This window comes from Chamaea fasciata, unplaced genomic scaffold, assembly GCF_029207755.1.
Source record: "Chamaea fasciata isolate MVZ Bird 193981 ecotype frontalis unplaced genomic scaffold, bChaFas1.0.hap1 SCAF_4, whole genome shotgun sequence".
Taxonomy (NCBI): domain Eukaryota; kingdom Metazoa; phylum Chordata; class Aves; order Passeriformes; family Sylviidae; genus Chamaea; species Chamaea fasciata.
Genome location: NW_027094089.1, coordinates 74,521,141 through 74,536,731, shown reverse-complemented (window position 1 = coordinate 74,536,731; position 15,591 = coordinate 74,521,141). Strand labels below are relative to the sequence as shown.

At 46.8% G+C, this 15,591-nt stretch overlaps 1 protein-coding gene across 2 annotated transcripts in view; it reads left to right on the top strand.

Moving 5' to 3' along the window:
• The window catches only part of DOCK11 (dedicator of cytokinesis 11), a 78,932-nt gene that overhangs the window by 41,020 nt on the left and 22,321 nt on the right, over positions 1 to 15,591 (top strand). The window contains exons 25-40 of one of the 2 annotated variants that reach the window (XM_066182048.1): positions 1,206 to 1,275; positions 1,352 to 1,477; positions 2,033 to 2,104; positions 2,475 to 2,621; positions 3,087 to 3,170; positions 3,591 to 3,702; positions 7,147 to 7,325; positions 9,137 to 9,250; positions 9,750 to 9,825; positions 10,099 to 10,202; positions 12,116 to 12,227; positions 12,348 to 12,414; positions 12,890 to 12,937; positions 13,123 to 13,188; positions 13,419 to 13,552; positions 14,665 to 14,780. In XM_066182048.1, coding sequence (XP_066038145.1) covers positions 1,206 to 1,275; positions 1,352 to 1,477; positions 2,033 to 2,104; positions 2,475 to 2,621; positions 3,087 to 3,170; positions 3,591 to 3,702; positions 7,147 to 7,325; positions 9,137 to 9,250; positions 9,750 to 9,825; positions 10,099 to 10,202; positions 12,116 to 12,227; positions 12,348 to 12,414; positions 12,890 to 12,937; positions 13,123 to 13,188; positions 13,419 to 13,552; positions 14,665 to 14,780 — 1,627 coding nt within the window. The remainder of the gene's footprint in view (positions 1 to 1,205; positions 1,276 to 1,351; positions 1,478 to 2,032; positions 2,105 to 2,474; positions 2,622 to 3,086; positions 3,171 to 3,590; positions 3,703 to 7,146; positions 7,326 to 9,136; positions 9,251 to 9,749; positions 9,826 to 10,098; positions 10,203 to 12,115; positions 12,228 to 12,347; positions 12,415 to 12,889; positions 12,938 to 13,122; positions 13,189 to 13,418; positions 13,553 to 14,664; positions 14,781 to 15,591) is intronic. The other variant, XM_066182046.1, reaches the window with a different exon arrangement.

Here is a 15,591-nt window from a genome sequence, read left to right as displayed (position 1 = left end):
GCTGTGAGGATTGCTCCCAGTGCCCGGGGCTGGGTGTGCAGCTCCAGCTGTGCTGGCTCCAAGCTCCAGCTGTGCTCCCCCCTCAAACATGCACCTTCCTCCCGTGGTGCTGCCTCAGTGAAGTGCTGCCATGCACAGGGGGTGCTGGATGTCATCCTCTGGTGACAGTACAGAGCGTGCATCCATGTACCAGAAGCATCCTGCTCCCACGGAGCTGGAGGTTGGGGACTGAGCCCCAGTCCCCAGGGATGTGGTGCCTATTGCAGTCACAGCTCTGCATCATATGATAAGGGTCATGAGAACTTTTCCTTTGTGGAGTGCTGTAATTCCACTCTGTTTGAAGCACCAGAGGGTGAGGAGAGGGGAACAGGTGACTCCAGGTACCTGTTGGGTGACCAGCTCCCACCTTCACTTCCAGAGTTTTTTAGTAAAGCTTGGCCTGATGCCTTCCAGTTTGTCAGTAGCTTTCTGTTTAATAACGTCTGTTTTCTCATCAGACTTTCATAGTGGAATTTAAAACCCACTTTATCTGATAAATGGCTCGTAAACTCCTTGTGGTTTGGCCTGTGGGTTCTGTGACAACATGCAATAGTTTGTTACTCCCTCTGGCTGGGAGTGGAATGTAAATCCCCAGTAGTGCCTGGGGAAACCAGGCTCTTGCTGCCTTGATCAGCTGCCTGGGAGAGAGTCCAAAGGGCTGGCCTGTTCTCCAGGATCTGCTTGACCTTCCCACACTGCAAGGCAAAAGCCCAAAATAATCCAGTAATCCAAATTAAGCCCAAAATATGCATGTAATGAGGAGCATATTATGTAAATAAAGTAAAATAAGAAAAAAGGAATGCTTCCAAAATTAATGAATTCCATGGATGCAAGAAAGTGTCAGATTAAAACAACGATGGACAATGTTCCATCTCACCTCCTCATGCAGGGAGTCTTGAGTGTTAAAAGTCACCTTGTCTGGTGATTCCTGGGCCAGCACAGACGTGGGGAAGAGGCTTTGGGCATCTCTCCTGAGTGCTTGGTGAAAGGATGGTGCAGGAGCTGGGGGCAGGGAGGCTGGCCTGCAAGAACTGTCACTGCCAGTCAGGCCGTGCCAGTAGAGAGGCTTTTTGGGTTGAGCAGGCACACGTGTGTTGTCTGCTTCTGTGAGGTAGAGGAACTTGCCCTCGTGTTGAATGCTGAACACAAACCACATTTCCCCCCAGGGTTCTCCTCCACATCGTGTCCAAGTGCCACGAGGAAGGTCTGGACCACTACCTACGCTCCTTCATAAAGGTCAGTCACAGCTCAGTACCCCTGGAGACTCCCTGCTGGGAGCAGGCACACGCTGACCCTGCTGTTCTTGCCCCAGTACGTCTTCCGAGCTGAGAAACCCAGTGCCAAACAGGTGAAGATGACCCATGAAATCCTGGTGCTTTCCATGGCCACCATGTTGAAGCAGTCGGCGGATTTCCTGGCCATCAACAAGCTGCTCAAGGTGAAGTGTTGGCAGTTCTTGGCTGCCAAGGGTAGAGGGGAAGAAAAGGGGGTCTGGTTTAAAGCCCAGCTTAGCCCCATCTAAACCCACTGCAGAGACAAAGCTTGCCAGGGCAACTCCTTGCATCCACATCCTTGAGGTTCTCCCCTTAAAACAGAGATGAGTTCTTGCAGAGAGCCTCTGTTTAGGCCCATGGCAGGAGACAGCAAAAGGCTGTTCATTTTGCCAGTTTTTTTCCTATTTTCCTCAAGCCACACCTGAAGGGTGACTCATGGGTGGCAAACTGAGTTTCTGCGCCTCTAGGCCTTTGCAGGGCTTGCACCCTGAACTCTGCTAATTCTTGGTAAGGTGTAGAGGGGCTAAATTTATTCCCACCCTAACACTGGCAGGACATCTCTGGGTAGCAAAGGCATCTATTCCAAGCCAAGCAGTGCTCACCAAAAGCCGTTGTATGTGAACTCTCCCTCCCACACAGGTGCTTCCCCACATTGTCAGGTAATATCAGTCATGTTCAGTCCTGCTGAGAAAAGTAATAGTATTCTTTGTTCATTCTAGTACTCGTGGTTTTTCTTTGAAGCACTGGCAAAGTCCATGGCAATGTACTTACTGGAAGAAAACAAAATCAAGGTAAAAACTAATTTGGTCAATGCTGTGTTACAGAACTCTCACAAACTCCTCCAAAAGCTTTTCTGAAAAGCTATGTGACTATTTAAAAAAACCCAAACTTGCCAAGCTGAACAGCTTGACTTTCTTTTTCACTTTACTTTTCCCTTTTCCACCCTTTCACTCTCAGTTGTAATTTAAAAATTCCAGAAGTCCTTACGGTTTGTGCAGCCTCCTTTTCTGTTACTGCCTGCTGCAGTTGCAGCCAATACTTTCTTTGGTCACTGTTTTATTAGGAAACAACAAAAACAAATGCTAAAGAACTCGTGCCTGTGCTCAATTCTCCCCAGCTGCTGGCTTGCAGAACTGAGCTGGGATGTGCTCTTGGTTTCAGCTGCCCAGGGGCCAGAGGTTTCCCGAGTCCTACCAGCATGCCCTGCACTCACTGCTGCTTGCCATCATTCCTCACATCACCATCCGCTACAACGAGATCCCTGAAGAGTCCAGGAATGTCAACTTCAGCTTGGCTAACTTCCTGAAGGTCAGCAGTTTTTTTCCTTCTCCCAAGATTTTATCAGGGGAAAAAAAAAAAAAAAGATAGGCTATGAGAAATGTGGAGCAAGCAAACAAATCTGGTTTTAATTTATCTTGTCTTTGGTTTTTACAGATGTAAATACTCTTGAGGGGGTAAGATCTCCTAGGAAAGAAACCACCTCTTTCCAAAGAGACGGTAGCTCTGTATGTTACTGAGAGTTTTCAGGCATACCTAGCAACTGTTTGGAACCTGAAATATGTACACTCTCATTTTAAACATTTGTTGTCTACTGGAGACTTAAGTAAGATCATCCAAATGATTCCAGAGAAACAGGATCATGTATGTTTTGAAAAGTCAGCAGCAACCCAGAGGGTGAAATGTGGCTGCTGGCAGGATAGTAGTATGGTGGGGATTTAGGATGATGGCTTTTATTTTTAATGGTTGATCACATGTTGCTATTTTTTTCTCCAGCGTTGTTTGACCTTTATGGACAGAGGATTTGTTTTTAACTTAATCAATGATTACATTTCTGGATTCAGCCCAAAAGATCCTAAGGTAAGCAGTAGTTTTCTTGAAAAGTTGCAACTGTACATACTTACATCAATCAAAGATTTGTAGTGATTACTTTGGACAACTCTTGGAGACTTTTCAGACTCTGTTCCCGCAGAGTCTTTTAGAGACAGAGACCTCTTTGTCTGGGCCAAGAGCCTGTACCCAGATGCTCTTTAAAGTTATGTAAAGAGTCAGAATGAAAGGGAAGAGTGGTTAATAGCCTGGATTTAAAAGAGAAGTCCCAAGTGACACCCGTGTGCATTGACACTTAGGGAGACCCATACAGGAATTTGCCAATTATTTGTGAGTTTCACCAGATGCTATTTATTAGATTCTTCAATCCTTATGCAACAAGTACATCGAATTGGAAGAAAATGGGTCCAAGTAAAAACATAGTTTGTGTTTGTCTTTTTTTTATCTCAGCTGCTGGTTGAATACAAGTTTGAATTTCTTCAAAATATTTGCAATCATGAGCACTACATTCCTCTGAACTTACCAATGACATTTTCCAAACCCAGGCTGCAAAGAGCTCAAGGTATGTTCTTTCTTAAGAGACTGGGTAAAGAGCATAATTTATTAGTCCTGATGGCTTCTGACTAGATGAACTTTGGTTTGGTGTCAAGGAAATGCATGTCCTGGTTAGGACATTAACCTCAGGACAAGATGTTTTCCTATCAGGTCTGCATCATTTTGTTCCAGAATGGTACGCTGTCAGACTTTTCAGTTTCCTATATTTTAGTTTACATGGAACTAGCAATATCTGGAAGACGCTGCCTGTGTTTCAGTAAATAGGCAAATTGTGCAGTGCAATCCTTTGTTCTCAGGAGTGTCAGCCTCCCCTGAGAGGTGGGTGTCTCACTGGTTCCCTGTAGGGAGCGGGGATGCAGGAGAACAGATTGAACTCACTGCTCTGCTGCCAGCTCTCCCTGTGGCCACCAGAAGGGGATCTGGGTTACCTTCTGCTTTCACAGTGAACAAGAGCACAGCAGTGTACAGTGTGTTCCAGCTTGTTCCCAAACCTAAAGGCAGCCAGCAGAGCTTGGGCCTGTGCCAGCCCTAGGTGCATACCTAGGGTATTTGTACTGTGGCACCCACACACAACCACACTGCCTTTGCTGTCACACCTTGTTCCCTTTGGCCCTGAAGCTGCTCAGCACGGGGTGGAAGGAGCTTACAAGGGGCTGAGCTGAGGCTGTGTGCAGGTGTGGGTGGCTGGAGCTCTGGCACTGATGGCAGAGCTCCCCCAGGAGTGCCACAGGCAGAGCCTCGTCCCCTCTGGGTCCTAAAGGCTCATCTGTGCTACATAAATGCAGTAAAGATTGCCAGGTTTGGATGCCAATAACCTGACCAGTAAAAGTACTGGAGTGGAGAGTGAGGTTTGGGATTCCCCCTGTAAAAGCCCCATGGATTTATGATTGCATGATTAATTCTGATGGAAGAAAGGGGATGTTTGGTTGTGCCTCAGGGTGAAGCCATACAAGTCCGAAAGTGGTTCCACACACATACAGGTGGCAGAAGCACCAGTAAATGAAATATCCCTTGTTTTGGTAAATATCTGACCCCTCAGTGCTTTCTGGACCAGCTGCTAATCTCTTACATCAGTTTGGCTACTTGCCTGGCATTGTTTAACAAAGAATATTGCTAGAAATGGCCAAGGAAAACACATCCATGGTGCCTTCCTGGTGCTTGTTAGTGGCATGGTAATGTAAGGATGCTCTTTCTTCATTAATGTTCACCTTTGCTTTTGTGATGGTTAAATTGAAAAACTGTTAGGGCAGCTCATCTTTTCTGCTGTATTTTATTGTGGCTGGGCCTGCCAGCTGAGGTTCACATACACCTCAGCGCAGCTGAGCAGCCCATGCTCAGGTAGCAGAAGTGCCTTTGCAGTGGTGCTTGAGCCCTGCCTGCCATGGTAGAGCTATGTGGGGATACACCTCCACTGCAAGCTTGTCTGGCGTTATGGGCAGACCTGTGATTACAGGGGACTCAGGAGAGGCTCTGCTGGTGTGTCTGACCTCTTCATCATCCTGTTCGGATGCAGAGAGGGGATGCCCAAATCCCTACTGCTCTGTTCCTAGGAAAAGAAGGAATAGCCCTCAGAGAGGTGGATGGAGAGAGTTTCTGCAGCTTCAGCCAGTGCAGATGGGCAGGCTGGCAGAGCACAGCTCTGCAGCCACATTCTATTGAGTTGTTGTGTTGCATCTTGGAACAGCAACTCTGAAACCTCCCAGCTATTGCAGGCTGTTGGTCTGTTCCTGCTGCCTCACATGAGGGCATCAGCCAGAGCAAGCCCCAAGCTTGGCCTCATGGCCTGCAGCACACGGTTAGTTTTGCAATGTTGTGATGGGAAAGACTCCAAGAGATTCACAGAAGCTGGGAGTTAAGCAAAGGCCTCACAAATAATATTACAACATGACATACTGTCCTGTTTCTCCAAGATTTAGAGCATTGCTTGTTCCTGTTTATTTTTGCTGTCTTTTTATTTGTCCCTTTTCTTTTTATACATAATTAGACTTTTTTTCATTTGCTGTGGAATGGTTCACTTCAGTAGGTAGGTCCTACTGAATGGAATGATTAAATCCTCTAATGTCAAATTAAGTATGCACTTTCCAATCAATTGGCTTGCATCAAACTAATGTAATAACCATGATGTGTGACAATCAGGCATTTGCTAACATGGCTAACAGTGAAAGCTAGGTAGTGTTCCAGATTGCTTTTTTTCCCCCTCTGAATCCAAGTTTCACAATCCAGTAAATGCTACTTTTGAATCAATGAGTTTAAAAATATCTTTCTCAGCCATAGAGCTGTTGGAACACTTTGGCTGGGATTTTCAAAGTTGAATGCACCCTGCCTTACCACAGAAACTTTCATACCTGTGGAGTTTCGGAAAAAAAAAAAAATCTGGGCTGAGCATATGGCATTTGTATCTTTTTGGGGAAGAACGCAGAGCTTTGAGGTTATTCCTGTGGTGGTTCTAATTTGTTAAATAGCCTTGCAGAGGTAATGGTGTCAGGACAAGGCTGTTCACAGCAGCCCCAGTGTACATGCACCCTGCACCACAGTCAGTGTGTCACTTCCCTGCTGCTCTGTCCAGGCACCTCAGCAGAAGTGATGCCTTACCCTGGTACAGCCTCTGCTTTGATCACACCATCTGCCTGAATCTGTGTGAGATGCAGGGTACAAGTTAAGTTGAGCAAAGTGATGAGGTACTGAGCTGGCTTTCTCTTGGCAGTCAGTGCAGCTTCTGAGGAGCTGTGTTCAATATCTGCTCCTGGCAAGCCTGGAGCCCTAGCCTAGCTCCTTGTCCCATGCAGCTTCCCAGCTGTGCAGACTGGGATGCAGCACTGGTCACTTGGCACTGAGTCCTCATTTGCATCCCTCACCCCAGCAGCACTGTATGCTTTTGCTCTGCTCTCTGACCTCGAGGGAAGGAACACAGATTCATGGAGGATGTGGAATGAGCTGCACTGCAGCCCTGCTAGGGATGGGTGGCCAGGTAAACCCACCATTTTCACTGCCCATTCCCATCCTCACAGCTGCTTGGTGGAGGTCGGTATCTCCACTGCCTGTGTGGTTTGGGGATTTACAGGACAACCCCCAGTCAGGAGCAAAGCATCCCCAGGCAGTAAGTTGTGCTGTCTTTCCCCACTTCAGCCGTCTCTGACTTACAAATTACTTGTGGGAAAAAGAAGCTTTGCAGAGCATCACATTGCAGAAATCCTTCCTGGAGGTGCTGCTGAAATAGTGAGGACTGAAATTAATGAACAGCCTGAACTGGAGGACACCAAGTTCTTAGATATGACTTAGTTCATTGGTGGAGAAAACTGTGTGGTCAGTTCAGCTTTGTTCAAAGATCAGTGCACTGTAGGAGAGTGGTGAACACTGTTCAAGGACTTTGTGGCTTACATGACTGTTATGTCTTGCTATGAACAGACTCTTGGAACATTTCCCTTAACCATCACCTTCTTGTTTCTTTCAGATATAAATCTTGAGTACAGTTTAACTGATGAGTATTGCAAGCATCACTTCCTCGTGGGGATACTTCTTAGAGAAGCCTCTGTTGCCTTGCAGGACAATTACGATATCAGATATATGGCCATCTCAGTCTTAAAAAATCTCTTGATCAAGCATGCCTTTGACAACAGATACCAGCACAAGGTCAGGCCTGTTTTGTTGGCTTTTTAACTTAATGTTGTTTAATTTTATGAAAAAAAATCACATGCCAGAGTTTTAGACGTTGCATGGTGCACCCAAGGGTATTCTAATTGCTTTTTAGGGAACTGTTGTACATAACTGATAGTTATGGAATAACGGTAATAGCTCAGAAACCATACATGAAATAACTGCAGCCCTCTTACTCATGCTAAGTATTTAGGTAATTAAGCTCTAAACCATTAAGAAACTTGAGAGAGTCATTAGCCAAGAGTTGTTCAACAAAATTAGGACATCAGTGATGTTCTGGTCTTGGGCCTAAATTCATATCCTGTATTAATATGCTATAATCAGGAAACAGAACTGATCTCTGTTACAAGTCATCTGTATGTTTTATTAATTAGTGACTCAGAGGAGAGAATCCTGATTCTCATGAGGTGCTGGATTTCCTCTGGGTGGATCTCAGTTTTCTTTGGTCAGAGGCTCAGCATGTGATGATGCTGAAAGAGGCTGGAAGTGGGTTTGTTTTATCTTGTTACTGTTCCCTGCTGACCCATGTGCCCTCCAAAGTGCCCAGCTATCTGTGCAGAAACTACCTGTCCTTGCTGTAGCTTGAAAACATGCCTCTGTTTAGAGTTTTGGTCCTCACATTGCTGCTAGGGTGCTGCATTCCTGAGTGTTCTCCGGGAACAGGGATGGCTTCCTGGCATGAAGGGTGGGAGGAGTGCCCCAAAGGTGCCAGGGGCTCTCATGGGCCCAGAGCCAGCTCCTCTTCCCTCCCTTCTCTGCCTGTTTGAGGGCCCAGCTGGAGGTGGGCTTGCTTTTCCCTGCAGTGAGGATCCATGACTAACTCAGGAGCTCTTTGCTCCCTCAGTGTGCAGCACTCCCCCGACTCCTCGGAAACTCCCCGTTACTGCGGTCCCCAGGATATTTGTATACGTGTTGTGCTCAAGGCAGTGTGACCAGGAAACTGCCTGGAGCCAGGGCAGGATGCTCAGCTGGTGTCCAGAGACTCCAAAGTAAAAAAAAAAAAAATTGCATCATGGGCAGGACAGGCTGAGCCTGTGTTGGCACACCCTTGCTCCAGCCTAGGTTACCCCAGCCCCATCAATGGCTAAGAGAAAGTTTTGTCAGCCCATGAGTGTTTTCAAGATTTCTTTTATCTTTTATCATACTGAACAGAAGAAAAAAATTGGATGTCTTTATTATTTGAAAAGTTCTACTCAGTTTTCAAGCCTTAAATTCCTTTTTTTTTTTACCCTTTCAGCCAAATCCAGAATAGTATAAGTTTAACAAAAAAGAATTGGGTGTAAAAGAGTCCTCCATTTAGAAAATTCCAACCCAATCCCTTTTGGTCTGTACCAGTTAATCCAAATTAATCTGTTCCTACAAATTGTTTTCACCAGAAGCATTTGCTATGGAGAATTTCTCACTGGAAGCAGTAGCCAGCACCGGGCATGGAACAAATGTTTCTGTTGCATTACTCCTGGGTGTTGCACTTAAACTATGCGAGTCGAGTGCCAGTTAAAGAGTTAGGAAATCCAGGACTTAGTTTGTCACACATCCTGTATGACTGGGAATGTTATTTAGCTTCCAAAACCCCCAAGTGCCCCAAGCTTGTTGCTAGAAGGGTAATACCACTCTGGCAGCTCTAGGAGTGGAGGTGAGAAGCCAAACCAGCTCATGTTCTCAAACACCACATGCAGTGTGTGAATACAGATGTACATGTATATGTGTTTTGGCTCACGAGTTCCCCTTTTCTCACTCCATTGGAAACCTGGGCTCTTACTGAGATTTTTCCCTCTGCCTGCTTTCAGAACCAGCAGGCAAAAATTGCCCAGCTGTACCTGCCGCTGTTCGGGGTGCTCCTGGAGAACCTGCAGCGCGTGGCCGGCCACGAGGCACTGTCCTCCTGCCCCGCCTCCGGCCCAGTGAGTAAAGCTGGGATGCCTCCATGCCTGACATGTTTTTGGATGGTGTGTGCAGTGCTGTGGGGGGAGGTGATTCTCTCCAAGTGCAATGAGCCAGAGCAGGGCTCGGCCTGGGACTCCAGCATCTGTTCTGAGGAGTTTCCTGTCTTCCTGAGAGTTGTGTGTGTGGCTCCCAAGTGGCCTTAGCCTTGCGACCAGACTTTCCTCCTTGCTGGGGCAAAGGAATAACAAATAGGACATCTGACAAAAACAATTCAAGATTACAACTCGAAAAACAAGAAGGAAAACACTACTATGGTTTACTTTAATATGTTCTGCTATTCTTTGTATTCCTCCCCAAGTCATTTGTCTCCTTGTTACAGAAGTAAGGAAATTTCTGTTTTCATCTGTGTTGTTTTTAAAACCTGCTGTAATTTGCCATTTTGTGTTGCATTGTTCCCGTCTGTAAGAGAATAGGTGTTATCTTTAATTGGCCACAAAACCTTATGTTGCTTTACAGGCATCCAGGGATGAACTCATATGCAGTCTTCCATCCCCCTCATGCAGATCCAGCCTGATTGCAGACAAAGACCCAGGTAAATTAATTTTTCTAGATTCCCCATTTATTTTTAACATATCTTTCACCAGTCTGAAGCACCCAAGACCCATCACCCCAAACCTGAAACAGTCATCTCCTAAAAGACCTCACAGGCATGGTTATCCCCTGATGTGGTGTCACCTGAACTGTCCTTTCCAGATTTTTCCTTTTCCAGCTTTTGGCATGGGGCTTTGCCAAGTCCCATCTGTTCTGCCTGTGCTGTGCTGACAAGTGCGAAGGGCTTACTTGTGGGGTCTGGGGTTTTTTTCAGCTTGTGGAGCAGCCCTTCCAAATGGCCATACAATGAAGCGAGAGGACTCAAAAGGATCCCTGTACTCAGAGGGAGCAACCAGTTCCCTGGATCAGAGTGAAAATGTAATGTACCAGGGGATGGGAAGAGCAGCGCTCAGCCTGCAGGCTGTGTCAAATAAGGGGGAGGGAAAAGGATTCCCTGTGGTAACACTCTCCAAAGCCAGCCTATAGATATCTCTGGAAACAAATTGACGTTTAAAAAAGGTCAGAGTCATGAGTCTGGTATGCTTTCCCTCTTCAAACATCGCTGAGCCAAAAATAGAATTGTTAAAAAATTATTTGTTGAAGATGAAAGGCAAAATCTGTGTGGAAAATCTCCACTCCTATGTGCATTTATCCATACTCAGATGTGTTCCCTGTTTGTGAGCGGGTCAGAACCTGGCTGGACCCCAGTGCCTGGTCCTGGGAATTGGTTTCCAAATATCTGAGAAGCAAAGCACCGTGATGTGAGATTGCCAGTGACCACTGATTTAAGATTAAGTGTTTGCAGGAAAACTAGCCCAGGCAAATAACCACAGGCCCAGACTTGCAGGTGACTGTGGTCATGCCACAAAGACCTCTAACCTCACTATTCAGACAGGGTATTCAGTACTCTTCTTGGCAGATTGCACACATGGAAATGAGGTATTTGTGCAAACTGGTCCCTGGTTTTCCTCAAGGCACTTTTCAGCTATCTTGGATTGGTGTGCGTCACTGACGCATCTTCAAAAACTTTGGCCCTTGTAACAAGCAAGGCAAAGATTATCTGGGTTCATCGCTGTGTCCTGACATGCTTAGAAGAGGTGGGGCCTTGCAAGCTCTTCTCCATCAATCACAGAGCCCTGGGGATGAGTACAGCCAAACACTTGACTCTCCAGCATAGCCCTGAGCAAGGCACCAGTGCTGCTGATGGGCTTTGCAGGAAGTGCTGTTGCTTCCAGCTCAACTCCTCCCCCATGGCCAGACATCCTCCTATTGAATGCTCTTGGGTGTTTTTCGGAGCTGTTGTGAGCAGTCTTTCTGTAAGGGAATGCAGTATCCACTAAACCATGTAAAAGCAATGCCTCATGGAGGAGCACAGTGCTCTGCAGAGGCAGACACTTTGCCCATTGCCCCTTTCCCCTGGAGTGAGTTGTGTGCTGGCTTGATAGTTTGGCATGGTCAGTAGCAAAATCTCTGGCCATAGCACCATGTCTCCAACTCTAAAATGATTGTTTATTTCTGCTTTATTATGGCTCGCATCCACAGCTTATCCCCGAATAAATGGCAAATAAGATCTATGGATCCCTCTCCAAACATGTGAGGCAAAGCTTTAGGAGAAGCCTAGGGCTTACTCATATCCATTTATCGAAGGATACAGCTCAGGCAAGCACAGAGAGTGCAAAAGGAAATTGGTATAACTTTAGAAATCGTGCTTCCCATCACACAATGCCCAAGCCTTTCCCACATAAATTGACTCATCAGCAGGATTTCACTTACTTTGCCTGAGTCACTAAGTAGGAGGAAATTTGAAACACTTCCAAAAATCAAGAGGAGGAAAAGTTCTTTCTTAAGATGAAATGTCCTCCTTTTTTTAATAACTGACATTTTGTTTTGAGCTGTATGTCTTTAACAGAGTCAGATTTTTGCTTTAAATGGTGACAACCAGTCAATTTCTTTTTACAAGAACTGGTGTTAAAAAATGTCCAGGAGCTTAGATGCTGTAGAGAGCAGGGGAAATGAAAGCAGGCTGCTTTGTTTGCTGGATAACCTGTCATTCACTGCCCAGACACTTTTTCTCTGAGCAGAGAAGTGTGTGGTGATGTACCCAGGGTTTCCAGGCTGCTCATCTCTGGATGAGCTGTTTCCAAGGCATGGTGCTGTGGGGTGCACATGAGGGGGGCAGGAGGGGTGCAAGCACACCTGGTGTGTGCCAGGTTTGCTGTGTCCGTGCTTCACAGCCTCTGGTGAACAGCCCAGGAGCCCAGGCCCTCTGTGTCACACCTGTGTCCCAACAGATCCGCAGGAGCTCCATGAGGAGCAGCGTGTCCCACTGCAGCCGGCTGGACCAGTTTGAGATCCGGACACTTCTCATGTGCCACCTATACATTGTGAAGATGATCTCTGAAGGTTGGTGCTTCTTGCTCACTGAAGGCAGCCAGAAAGACAAGAGATCATCAGTTTTGGTCTGTAAGGTCCCCCCTTTGAGGGTTTTAAAATCTCAGTGCACTGTTCCTCATTTTCTTTCAGATACTCTTCTGGCTTACTGGAACAAATTCTCCTCCCAGGAGCTGATCAATGTGCTCATGCTTCTGGAGTGAGTATCATGAGGCTGCTCTTCAAACACTGCACCTTTGTGTGGTCAGAATGGCTGAGGAGGAGACCACAGTGCATCCACTGTCCTGTGCAGCACTAGGGGTGTCTGGCCAGGTTGGAATGACATGCTCTTCCTCCCTCTGAGGAAAAGCAAGTGTATATCAAGGAAGCACATTGCAGTGGCAGTGCCCTATGCCCTGTCTAGGGTCTGTCGCACCTGTGAGCTCAGCTTCCCCTGTCACTGTCAAAGCCTCCACTTTGCAGCAAATGTTGGGGGAACAGATGGGTGAGAAGACAGGGATGTGCCACAGATTTTGAAACCAGGAGTGTGAGGGCAAATGTCTTGTAAATACAGACCCAAACCCTTGTGCACAGAGAAGTGTGTCTGCAGGCAACAACAGGGTAGGTGTTAAATGTTCTGGCTTGTTCCTGATCTGCAGGATTTGTAACAGAAACCTATTTCATTTTCTTCCTAGGGTGTGTTTGTTTCACTTCAGATACATGGGGAAGAGGAATATTGCCAGGTACTTCATCCTTCCATCTGGTGTTGGGGTGTGGAGGTTATCCCCATGCTCCCTGCCCCACTGGAGTGGGAAGGGCACATGCACACCCATACTGGGCAAACCCCAGTGGATTTGGTGCTCTGCTCAGAGCTGTGCCCTGAGCAGGGTCCCTCATCTCAGCACACTGCCCCTTCCCTCCCCTCCAGCTCCTGCATGAGACCCCCATGCTCAGGCGAGCGCAGGTTGGCAGTGTCCCCCCCAGCCAGCTGCAGGTGAGACAAGAGTCCCTGCTGCATCCCTGCTTCCTGAGCAGCATCCCTGCTCTTGTATTAGCCCTAGGTCCTTCCGGAGCAGCAAGATCGGCATAGTGTGGTCAGTCCCACTGGGATTGTCCCAGATTGGTGTGTTGGAGGGAAGAGGTCTCCATCCTAGTGCCTTGTGTAATCCAGTTGTGGTGTGGCTGCTGCTGCTGCCCAAACCCTGTCTTTGCCCCCCCTTGCAGGGTGCAGGATGCCTGGTTAGCGAAGCACACAGCGGCTGAGAGGAAATCCCAGACCATGCCGGCGCTCCGCAGCAGAGCCGGGGTGCGGCTCCAGCATCTGGGCAGCTTGGAGACCTCCTTCACCCTCAACCACAGTAAGCACAGCAGAGCCAGAGGGGCCCGGGGAATGTGCCAGCCTGATGGAAAATGCTTGTAGCCATTCTCCACTTGCTGCTGGTTGCTTCAGGTTACTCAAATTCTACACAACTGAGGGGTCACCAGGCCTCCCCACAACACTCCTAGAAGAGTTGAGGGTGGCATTTAAGGCAGCCCTGTAAAAATCACCCCTGGGACTTAGGACTTGTGTGGCTTTCTGCTCTTGCCTGTCTTGGCTCAGCTCTTTGGCTGAGTGCAGGTAACTATTGGGGTACCCAGTACCTCTGAGGTTCCCTTGCAGATTGACTTAAAATAATCAGAGACTGCTCTTCAGAGGTGTTTTGTAAAGTAAAAGGTTTAATTTATGAAAAATAATAAACGTTACAGACACCAAAGAAAAAGCCAAGCACAGGTGTCAGAGAAACCTTTGACACTGTGCTAAAAACACTCCAAAAAGCCCCTTGGTTCCTTTGTGCTCCTTCTTTAGTATTCAGTGGTTCAGGCGGGCCGTTTGGCCCCTGGCTCAATGAAGTCAGCAACAGGCTTTGAGCTACACTTTCCAAGCCCAATCAATGCCTCTGTGCTGGCACTGAGCCGGTTACAATGAGGAGGGCACAGAACTTTCTAGTTAAACTTCCTAAAATGTTTCAAGGTAAACTAAAACTCTTTCCTTATACAGAGATGCCCACTCAGGATTGGGGAATGCTTTAATTCAGGTAACGCCTTGGTTTGGGTAGAGAACAGAGCAAACAGGAGAGCTGCACTGCACAGGGATCTGGGATCTGCTCTGAGCCTCCCATGTGAGTGCATTTTGTCCCATTGAAGCACTTTGCCATTTCCCCTCTCTGGAGACGACTTGGACACCTCAAGTGCTGTCTGGCTTTGAAGACAGTTATATTAAGGGGCAGTACAAGTACTGTTTTTCTGTTGTGGCATCAGGCTGAGGCAGCTTCTCTGAATGGAGTTGGCAAATGCAGCATCTTGCTATTCTTGCATCATCTCCCAAATGCAGTGAAGTGCAAGGGCAGAACCTTATCTATATCAGCACTTAGATTTTTTGGGAGCTGGAGTGTTGAACACTGTTTCCTCCTGATTTTCTCTCTGTCCACAGATGCAGGCACCTCAGAAGCAGATATTGTGCACCAGGCATTACTGGAGGGTAATATTGCCACCGAAGTGTGCCTGACAGTCCTGGACACCATCTCTTTTTTCACTCAGAGTTTCAAGGTCTGCAATGAAATCAAAAATGTTGTAGAAAAGTGTGCTGTGTTTTTATGTGTGTGTGGATTTTGGTGATCTGTTCTCCTAAGAATATGGAAAGCTTTACAAAAGCAAATCATTTGCAACTTGTTTATTTTCCGAAACACTGAGTGTTTCACAGGGTCTGAGAGTGGTTATACCCTTATGCAATCTTGCCATTTCTCCAAAACTGCAAGGCCGGAGAAAATCACGTGATGATGTACCATGCCTGTAGGTATTACAAAAAATAGAAAAAGAGGAAATGTGTATCGTGTAGAAAGGAGCGGCTAGAGGAAAGGAAAATCAATGTCCAACATTTTTAGAACACTCACTCTTTTGTACCCTAAATTACCTAGAAGCAAGGCCCAGATTTCTTTGAATCTCTGTACGTAAACACCCCTTGGGCTGAGGCACTCCAGCTGTGGTTACCAGTGCAGACAGGACCAGAATCACAGGTAGAAGCCTTCTCTTCCTCATTGGGATTCATACTTTTGACAGTCATTGCCATCTGCTAAAACCAAGGCCTTTGTGTGAAGGGAAACCTTGGATCGCAGCAAAATACTGCTCCATAAATGCTCTTCATGAAGTGCAGTCAGAGGAATCCTGCATGTAGCAACATGTCTTGCATGGTGTCACAAGAACAGCTCTGGATTTCAGGGCAAGCATGATGAATATTTCCTTTTTAGATGGAGATGAAGAGAAAGGTGTTCATAGCCTCTGCTTCTGTTGCAGAGCCAAAAAGCCATCCTGGTGCAGATGTTAAATTACTCCTTAGAACTGTGGTAACAGCAAAAGGATT